Source organism: Ylistrum balloti, unplaced genomic scaffold (genome assembly GCF_031769215.1).
Source record: "Ylistrum balloti isolate Yb309-2 unplaced genomic scaffold, AGI_CSIRO_Ybal_v1 Utg370850, whole genome shotgun sequence".
NCBI classification, from domain to species: domain Eukaryota; kingdom Metazoa; phylum Mollusca; class Bivalvia; order Pectinida; family Pectinidae; genus Ylistrum; species Ylistrum balloti.
The window spans coordinates 5,165-16,215 of record NW_026782488.1 but is presented as its reverse complement, the minus strand read 5'-3'; the positions used below and the strand labels follow the sequence as shown (position 1 = coordinate 16,215).

The 11,051-nt window shown below is 35.5% G+C and overlaps 1 protein-coding gene across 1 annotated transcript; it reads right to left on the bottom strand.

The window, feature by feature from the left end:
• Nucleotides 1–633: 633 nt before the first annotated feature.
• On the bottom strand, nucleotides 634–8,005 carry LOC132559060 (betaine--homocysteine S-methyltransferase 1-like). Its single transcript, XM_060223666.1, has 7 exons — nucleotides 7,956–8,005; nucleotides 4,683–4,873; nucleotides 4,313–4,507; nucleotides 3,133–3,244; nucleotides 2,371–2,549; nucleotides 1,710–1,791; nucleotides 634–1,389 (listed from the first exon to the last, which is right to left on the bottom strand). Exons 1-7 carry the CDS (start codon nucleotides 7,966–7,968, stop codon nucleotides 1,106–1,108), a joined length of 1,056 nt encoding a protein of 351 aa, XP_060079649.1. The 5' UTR covers nucleotides 7,969–8,005; the 3' UTR covers nucleotides 634–1,105.
• Nucleotides 8,006–11,051: the final 3,046 nt, after the last annotated feature.

The following is an 11,051-nucleotide window of genomic DNA, read 5'->3' as shown; positions in this document are numbered from 1 at the left end:
ATCGTCATGAAGTACTCAAATCCTATGAAATTATGAGTGATACTATATGTGACATTACTCGCAGGTAAAATCTATGGAAGAAAATTTGGTTTTCATAACCTTGAATTGCCCTCTCGATATCAGCTCTGTCTTTATGACATGAAAGCCTGGAGTATTTTGGAGTCTTTTGGTGACACGAGTTGTTGATAAGGCCGAAATAGTCACCATAATTTGAAGAGATAGGTAAAATATCTTACCACTCACGAAAATTATTTGATATCATAAAACAACCCACCCAACAGAGCAGACGAATGTTAGGATGTACCTGAGAAAATTAGCTATTGGATGAATTTTGATAATGGTTTCAGGATTGTAAGTGTTTTGTGAGATCAGTTTTGACTGTTTGAATTATACTGATGTTATTTGGCGAATAAAACAGCTGAACACGTGTTCAGTAGACATGTACAGAAATGTTACAAAACGCTTGTATATTTTCACCCAGAACAAAAGCACGTGGCCCACTTACTTCTCCGTGAAATGAAGCGATTAGACTTACTTATCTATATCTATGCAAAATATTTTCATGTTCGTAAGTGTACTATATATATGGACGTGTCTTCGACAGAATGAGTTGTTTAACAACACAAATTTATTATAAGATTTATTTCGTTGATTGATAAAAGACATTCAACAAATTATCTGAGTAATCACTTCCTGAGAATACCACCGGTGTCATCTTGATTGCGACGGTAAGTTTATTGCCGTTTGGTCCCATTTTACACATACATCTTGACCATTAGTTTCTAGAGTCACACATCATTCTCGTACATTATACACAAGGTTGTCATATACAAATTGCTCATTTCAAGCTATGGCGGATTTCTCGTTTGTCATCAACATTTCTCTCGTAAAAATGGGATTGGTCATAGTTAACATATACACAACAAAGCACGTAAACAACTTTCAAAATCCTGATTTGTATATAGATAAACATAGATTACATTACGTTTTAGCTGTTCTTGTTTCTATGTTCACCAACGGTATCCGTAACATTAAAAAATCATACACTCACTCGATCTTACTTTTAAAAAAGATCTCTCCTCTCCTCACTGTCATTATTCTTCTCTTATTCTTTTCCCGTTACCATGTACTGTCTCAACTTCTTCGAATCATACTTATCCGTCTTTTCAGTGTCTCCAAATATATAATTGAAAGACATGTTTGGTCTATATCTACAAGCCTCTGGGGTTCGTCCGTATACTTCCGCAAGTTCTCGGAAGTAATTTGGTGCATTCCCACAACATAGCCCGATGTAATTTACTCCAATCGCTTTGGCTTCCTCTGCAAACTCTCGGATTTCATCTCGACTACACAGACATGACGCTACATTGATCGGGTACGCATATTTACCTATAACATCAAAAATAAATCCGATGACAAGAAAAAAAACCAATTTCAAATAATTCAGTTCAGGTCATAGATTGAATAAATATAAATGTAAATATTGATAAGAAAAGAACACTATTAATATAAATTATACAATGTGTAAATATAGTGATCACTAAAATTTGAAATTAAGAGTTAGTATCTACGGAAAAGATAATGTCGACCATGTATTTTTCACGGGAATAAATGCTTGCTTTTTATCCGCAAGATTTTCCAAACTTTCGTGTCACTTTGTTCCGTACTAATTGTACAGACACTCGCCGTTAAGGCTGTTGTTGTTTTACCTGTGTCGGGATCTTTGAGAGACTGAAAACTACGGCAGCCATCACGAGTCCTATACGTAACCGGCAGGGCTGCGATTGGTCCCTATGGAGGCAACAACACAAAAAACGGCGAGAAATTATATCATGTTTGAGATTTTAAAAAGTTGACTTACTGAATACATACATGTTAAAGTTTTATTCACAATGAACTCATGCTCATACACAAAGTATACCACGACATGTACCAAAACAAAAAGAAACGTCAACAGCGTTAGTATGCATATCCGATATGTCGTACGTAAACATTTAGAACCAGAACGAATCCACAAAAATAATATCAATGTGGTTCTTCATTCTTACTATATGTATATGATATTTGTTCCATTGCATTATTTATGATAATGTGATCAATACCCCATTATGGAAACTCAATGTGATTTCACCTTTCATACACTTCTTACATCCTAGATTTTTCCCAGTATACTAAAAAAACAAAATGACATGGCGTTGGGGAAAGTAACCAAAATTACAAATTCAGATAAACTGATTTTGTTTGTTCTTTCAAGGGATGTCTACCCTCGATTCCAGTTACACACACATACAGTAGCACTGTGCTAGATCCCGCCGAGAACACACACTGCTTCTCGTTGCGAATTGGCCTCCTATCGTCACCTTTACTTACTTTACACACTTTCCTGATCTCTCGTAGAAGTGGAAGCATGGTTTTGGGGCCCCGCCCACAGTTAAGGCCAACCACAGCAGCTCCCATCTCCTCCAGTTTACGACATGCCTCCACTATTGGTACCTCGTCTATCGTCTCGTCCGGGACGTAACAGGCAAGAGTCATAACAGCTGGCATCCCTAAGACAGAGAGACAGGATCTGCTTTAGAATTTATAAAAGCTGTACTAGCATAACTTTCACATATATAGAAAACATAACATAAACCTTTTTGACAGATGAAAGGTTGTGAAGTTGAAATGTTAACATGTACGTTTAAATATATGTAGAAAATAAAGTTACTTTATTAATGTAGTAATTGAATAAACCAGAATATATCATTATTGCGTCTTCGAAGTCTAGGTAAAAGGTAAAACAAGATGACATTGAAAAAAAAACTCTAAAAGAATCATTGTGGCGGATGCTGATTTTGTTCAAATTCGTGATAATATGATTTATCATATCCTATTTCGAATAATGTTCATTGTCTATTCTCAAAAAATAAACAACATGTCAACATCATCATAATCGTTAGAATGGGAGCCTTGTAGCCAATAGCTTGAGCCAGCTTACAATACAGGTCGTTCAATTACAGCATTGGTCTATCTGAAGTATTTAGGTTTAGCAATATTGTGGCTAATACACAAAACACACGTATAGGCCCCAAACGACAGTGACTTGATGGAACTTGGTGAATGCAAATGCAGTATCATTTTCTCCGTTACCTTTTCCATACTGTTGAATGGTCTCTAGAGCTATTTTGGCTTCTCCTAGGGTGTCTATAGTCTCAGCTATCATGTAGTCAGCTCCCTCATCCACTGCCCATTCTACTTGTTCCTACAATAGATTACATATGAGAATTCACATTAGAATATACTCTGTGCATTCAAATATCAGTTACAAACAAACATGTTAGATATAGGCCCTGTGTACCAATCGACAATTACCCGGTTTAATATGTAATTGAACATATATATATATATAGTTATACATATATTATCATAAATAGACGACACTTAACGATAACAGCACAGTAGACGACCAACCAGTCATTCGCCCTCTAGCGTTTTATGTGATTAGTGCTAGATTTCATTAGATTAATAGTAACATTGGGATCGAGCTCACCTCACCTTCAATATCAGTCTCGAAATTAATATCGATCGTAAAAAGTTTAATAAGTCTTGAATGAATGGAAAAAATGAAATTTATTCAAGCATTACTGGAGCTATTTTCGATTTGTCTTTAAACATGTTTATGTAGAAGTGTAAAATAGAAAAGATTGTATGATAAAATGTTTAATCAATCTTAATAATTTTTTTTAAAGTTAAATATGATTTTCTCTTTATTTATCCTCAAACATATGTATATTTTGTACTACCTATTTCGGTACTGACCTATAGTTTGTATTATACAGGTAAATATTTTATCTTCCAACGTGGTACTGTATCAGCAGGATGACCGCAAACCACAACATGTTTCTTTTGTGAATACCCTGAACAGAACACTGAATTTGACTGCTTAAGCAGCCTTGAATCAAAAGTCGTTAAAACTAATGCAAACTCGACCGATCCAAATGATATGGGAACCTCAACACAAAGAAATGTCGCAATCAAAATCTTATGCACTAAATCTTCTTATTGCCCATTAATTTTGTATTTGTTTATCATGTCGGGCGAAATGCACAACTAATACACCAATAACAATATAGAGCGTACATAAAGTACACGTTGTCCTGAATAATATGTGAACCAGAATGATTCACTATAACTTCATCTTTAGGTAATTATTTAATCTAGAGTAATGACAGGTGTTAAACAGAAAATTTGAAATAATTTAAGTCTTATGCCTTGCTCTGACTTTGCCGACTTCCTACACTACACAAAACACTAATTGTTGTTTGTTTACCTTGTACATCTCCTTCACTTGCTGATGTGTCTCCGGTTTGTCTGCTTGATAAACTCCTGTGTTACAGATCCCGCCGGCCATTAGCGTTCCCGTCTTGTCAGCTACTTCCCGAGCCATCTTCAGGGCCATTCTGTTGAGTTTCTCTAGGTCGTCTTCCCGTCCTATAAATCGGAGCTTTTCCCTATTACCATAGTACTGCAAAATATAAAGGGATTTCCACCTATGTCATATCCCCTCATAAATTATTTTCTTTAAACCATTGAACGATTATAGTTACGGGAAAGGATAAGAAATCTAGACATAACGGAAATTGAACTTTAAAATTCTAAAATGGCGATTCAGAGCAATAGATACAGCCAATTTGACCTACAGTGAATGCCTCGCACACGTCAGTCCCAGCATGAACAAACTCCTCGTGCATAATCTTGACCAATTCGGGGTGTTCTAAGACAACTTCCGGTACATGTGCTCCCTGTTGTATATAGCCTCTTCTTTCGAATTCCCACAAATATCCTTCCGCAATGAGTACACTGCCGCCATTTTCAAGCCGTTCAAGCAATCCTGCAAACAAAATAATCAGTAGACATGGTAAAAAATCTGAACATGTTTTTCATGTCAAACCTCATTCATTGAACTCTAAACTACAGTATATTTTAATATAAATGAATTCTGTATATCTTTATTCTGTAATATATCGCGCCAAATGCTGATTTAACAACGAAAGAATTATCAGATGTTAAACATCGGCTTGTTGTGTGATGCCAGTTTTGTTACAGTACCTACAATATTGCTTTATAATCATGCTGAAATGCTTTTCGAAAAAGATTTTTTTAAAAAGTGAGCATAGTGAAGTTTCTTTTCGACAATCTTGTGCTACATTGATCCAGTGTGATCTGATGATGCATTCTGATACACAACCAACTTCACTTCTATTTCCTTCCGAACATTTCGTAGTTTCTTGTTCATATAGTCTCTTTAAATTTCTTATTAATAGGAAGAATATTATGTTACTCTATTTCTGTACCTAAGTAACTGAGGTAGTCCGGTGTAACCCAAGAGTTACTGTGCAGGTGTTAACCTAAATAACCTAGATAGATTTCAAGCTACCGGCTCACTAAAAGTCCTTCTATAAGTCTTTGTGCAAATAATTTCATTCAACGAGTAATCCTAGAAGCAAGCAAAGATTTCTTTATTCACTGAGTAATGTATCTTGTTGTATGTAGAATAAAGTCTATGGAAAGAAATACTACAAACGCTAAAACAGTTGAATCCGTAAATTGATCATCTTTATGTGATAAACTAGGACAGTCCATGTAAATTCCACTCAACGCCTCTCTTAGCCATTGGACATGTAATTGGAGACCTATACGTCTGAAAATATAACTTAAGGATCACATCACTTTCCGTTCACAAACACGACTTCCTAGTCTGGTATAGATGTTCTAGATGGACCGTTTTCTCTTCTTCAGTATACATTACAAAGGCATCAAGAATTTTCCTCCTCTGAATATTGCAGATGTTGTTTTCCACCTGGGTGGTTGTCCACACTATCAGAAGAAGTTCCTGCTCCACATTATATAAAGAAACACTATTGTTTCTCAGAGGCTGAGTTTGACACCTATAGGCCCCCGGATGGAGTGCAGTTGATATTGCTAGACACTTGAAATGTATATATGTAATTGTTTTTCTCCTAAAGGAAAGGACGTTAATAATGTTATTGTAACTTGTGCCCAATCCTTTTGCTTAACGGCAATAAAATGTTTTTTAAAACAAAAATGCTAGACGGGGGATTTTGGAGTTTCTAATATTATTGAAACATGTTGCATCTGTCTGGGAAAATTCCAATGATGCCGGTGCCATCGTCTCTGCTCTTATCATAAAGGATGCTATAGATTGCTATTAGCCTCTTAGCGTCCTCAGACTAGCTGTTTTTGCTACTACACCAATTTAGACAGAACTGGGACATAATCTAAAATGCCTAGATTCTCTATAATACTGGTTTCCTGACCCAAACGTAACTTATGTATACTTAATATTTGCTGTATTATTGAATAAAATGTTATTGTGTAAACTATGGTGTTATCATGTTTATCTTAGCCCAAATCGGTAGAATGTATATACGTTAATGTACTTAGGCATCGGTGACAGAACCTATCCAGTTCATACGCCAGTACTGGGAGCACATATGGCTTTAGTAGGCGGCAGAATATGTGCGGGTTAATACCAATTAAGCTATGGTCAAACCTAAGGATAGTCAGCTTGTCTTTCAGTGCCCATCATCCACTTCAGGAAATTTTATACCTTTTCTATTCTATGAGATCAACTGATGTACTTTATAAGACAATTTATCTACATTGGGAATTTGAAAAGTGTGCGTCAGTACAGGAGCCTTTCCATCAATCTGTCGTTTTAATTGGCCTTCTGATCAGTATGTTATATGTGCACTTTATGCCGGAGGGTGAATAAGAAAAACATTTTTATAAGCCGAGTTCACACAGGCCTATAAATTATACCTTAAAGTGAAGGGTGTAGTAATATCATTGTTTGTCAAAGTCTTCTCTTAGTATTAACTGACAATGGGCAAAGTGAGGTCAATGTGAGCCTGGTCAGAAAAGGACAATACAACAAAGCCAACACTGTCCAAAGTTCCTCCACCGTCGAACAGTTTATTTATGATTCAAGCTCTATGTATAGAATCACTGGGTTATCAGCATCGTTTAAAGTTGTCTATCCTATCTATAGATATGGATCTAAAATGATTGATATATATATATATATATATATATATGAATGTGTAGATAGATAATTTGTTTAAAGCACATGTTTTCACTCGCTTTTGTTTCTATAGGGAAATTTTGGAATAAATCTACTTTCGTCAGGTCAACACATTCGGCAGTTCAATGACACCAAAATGTTTATCTCTCTCTCTCTCTCTCTCTCTCTCTCTCTCTCTCTCTCTAATGACACACTTAACTTCCACAAAGTGCCATATTCGTGGGTTGTTACTATGATAAAGCCCGAGTCTATCAAATTATTGCTCTGCTCTTAAATCTTGACACCACTATAGATATACTGTTATTGTTTACATCCCGTATGTAACCTCTTTCCTTCGCAGTCCAAGTTACAACATCTAATCTTACTAGGTTATCAGGTAACAACCACAAACACTAGGCTGATTTTGGACCATGCTTATCAATATATCACATGTATTTGCCGTCACGTGTAATTCTTTTATCTTTGACCGAAATCTGATGGCATACATATCGCTATGAAATTCCAACCTTGCTTGTTTGAGGAAAGGATTCGGGGACGGGGACATTGGAAGACTTGTACGTGTTAATGTTTGAGTTACGTTAAAACAGATAAGACAATTCAAGACTATAAGTATATACAACACCAATTAAATAATGCTTTCTATATTATGTAAATATGTTGTATATGCATGTTCATTAACCTACATCAACATTACAAAGGCTGACATTTTAGTCAGGTTATACACCCGTAGTGGTGCTCTTCAGAAAAGGACAGGTAAAAATAGCTCTAACATGTACCTTAAGACTTGCTGACCATTACAATTAACATATTAGATACACATCAGTCCTTTATACTCAACAGATATCTGAAAATAAATTTAAACACAAACCTTTCCCTGGCATCTCTGCAGATTTCCCTGCTCAGGATGTATACAGAAGTTCGCGTGGCGGGTTGTGGTAATGAAATGGGAGGGAGTAATGTGTACACAAACGTTTGTACAATGTACATAGGGCAAGGTCGGCGACATAAGCTAGAACGCTCGCGTTGCACTAATACTGATAACCAAGGTAAATATGCCACTGCAATACAGCGTCGGCAGTATAGCTATGCTAACATTTTTGTTTCCCTAGAAAACTATGAGGCATTCACGCACTCACTGTGTGTGCATGACACCTTTCTTTAGTGATGCCCAATTCAGCCATTTTGACCAGCTTCAGCCATTATAAAATGGGTTTGCTAATGCAGTCAGTTGTGTATGAGGTACATGAATTAATTTTGAAACATTGCGTTTAATTACTAACATATATCATGGTCATTTACTATCACCTCTCTCACCCTAATCCACTTCTTACCCTCTCTCCTTTTATCATCTGTTCCTGTTTCAGCTAATTGACGAAGTCAATGATCTCGGTGTAATTCCGGGCACGTTTGAGCTACATGTAATTACAACGGATGGGAAGCATGCTCATCAGTATACTACATTGCTTAGATTTGGTCGTGTTTCTTAATCCTACTGTCTAAATTGTTTATACATGACCGAAATTTATGCTTTCATATGATGCAATGACAATGTGTATTTATTTAACACATGGTGTGAAAAACACAATTTTGTAAATAAATCTGTTTCGACCATAAAAAAGATCATATCTATATATGTACTGATGTGATTCGAAAAACACAAACTGACGAAAAAAAACGTTCCTTATTGAACAAGATTGAAATTCACATGATAGGTACTGTTCATTAGGACCAACTACTGGTATTTTACGGAGGTCGTGTAATCATTACATCAATCTCTCTCGTTAACTTTGATAGACATTGGAGGAAACCGGAGTATCGAGAGGGGAATTCACGTCGATTCATTCAGGTACAGACAACCTGTGGTAGTTTAGGAAGTAAAAGGTCAGAAAAATGGCTAGAGTGGGGGAGGTCTTAATTTGCAAAAACAACTTACAATCAAAACAGTGACGGTTATTGGCAGGCACAGGTGATTCTGAAGATTGATTTTATTTAAATTGATATACGTTTCATAAGGACACTATCCATTTTTCCATTTTTCTTTATGAAATTTGTTTTATCTTTATTTTTTATATGTAATGAATACTCTGAGAGTATTTACATTTTACATTAAATTTAGGTTCACGATTCTTATTAATCTAAATTTAAATAAAATATATGTCTTATTGTAATTTATTGCTTAAGTTGTCAATTTTTCTATTAATATTAAGCCCTAGCTAGGAAAACCCGTGTTTTGAGTTAAAGCCGGAAATCTCTCACCACTAATCTTTGCTGAAGTGTTTTTGTATTTGACCAACTTAAGTCAATATTTCATTGTTCAAACTTACTTTTTGTACTGGTCATCCTGTCTTAAAAGCAGTATATATTATAATTAAGTCAATAACATATTTACAAAAGGCTCAAGCCACTTTTATCATTTCGGCCAGCCTGGACACACACTAAAACCTATTGTAATAGGATAATGAAAAGGAGAACAGATTCAATTAGTCCAGGCTACCAATAAACATGACGTAACCGTGCATTACTGCTGCGTTGTTAAGAACCCACACGTACCTGTGAGCAATCTGAGCATGCGCCACGAACTGGTCAGCCAATCAAAATCTCACCTTTCACGGACAGTCCCTTGAATTGTAGTTTTCCCCCCAAATCTTCACTTGTACTTGGGACGGAATAAAGTAAGATCTCCGTAACAAGCTGTCTACTTACTGTTTTCTAGTGAGACTACGTATTATTTCTTGTTATATACCTTACGGAAGTTTTTGAAATGTTACACATCATTGTTGTCAACATTGATTGTAAATCTTACACTAATTATTGTACTTCTTACAAACAGTATGTATGTTATAATGTATTACTTAGCAGCAGCATATTAAATATGTGATAATCATAGAAATTATTCAATTGTTTAAATTTAATTAAGAGCTGTCACTTAAATATATAGTATTCAGGCATTGACAATACTTCTCACTGCGAAGTAATCTCTCTACAACAGTTATCTCCCCTATTTCATAGTTAATTCCCCTTCTGAAAAAGAGCATTGTCGTGTAAACTATTGGTTCAGTATGTTAGATTAATTCCTAAATCTTCCTGATCTTGTCCGTAATACGTTAATACGACAATTCATGTTCATTATTCTGATATCTTTTATGACATGATAACTTTAAATTTTGGATTATCTTTTAATCAATACTAACATGATTGTGTTGAATCTCCTACTGATTAATCAGTTCCTATCGGTCAAGATGTCATTATATTCATTATGTTGCTGTGGACTTCATTATAATTCACTTTACTGTATCTCCATTGCATATACTGTTTTACATATTGTATACTACAGGAAAGTACCTTCATTTGTAAAAAAAATCGTGACTTGTACTTAGCGGAATAAAGTAAATACAACCTAACAAGCTGTCTCCTTGCTGTTTTACAGGTCCTCATCTATCATTGAATTAGACAACAACAACCATACAAACAAAAATACATTACACATACTCGGGGAAAGCTTCACGATGAAAAACTATTGGTCAAACACTGCAATAGTTATAATCAAAACGGACCTTAAAACTGCAATATTCGTATCATTGTAAATGAATCCAAATGTTCTCTGAATTATAACGTTTATACTTACAGAAGCTGTGAGCCCCTAAAACGTAAAGCTACCAACGTTGTTAATGTTCTTGAATGTGCTCTGTGTGGTTTGATATATGTTGGTAAAACAAAAACACAGTCGATACAACGTACGAATGGTCATCGTTTAAAAGAGAACCGTGGAGATAACCAATGTTTCTATCAAAATTTCAACCTCCCGGACCATTCTATGCTGTCGGCGGGTTTCCATATTTTGGAAATAAATTACCACCATTCAAACGATCAAACGCTGAGCACACCTTGCCGTAGGAACAGAATATTAGACTCCTTGACATTGCTGTGTCATATGACTGCAATGACCGTGTGGAAATTTGTCCTG

Excerpts from the sequence above, each read along its gene's own strand:
- LOC132559060 (XM_060223666.1), bottom strand. Across the intron at positions 4,508-4,682 it reads ACGTGTGCGAGGCATTCACT|TACTATGGTAATAGGGAAAA; the intron begins GTAGGTCAAATT and ends TATATTTTGCAG. Across the intron at positions 1,390-1,709 it reads TCTCAAAGATCCCGACACAG|GTAAATATGCGTACCCGATC; the intron begins GTAAAACAACAA and ends TTGATGTTATAG.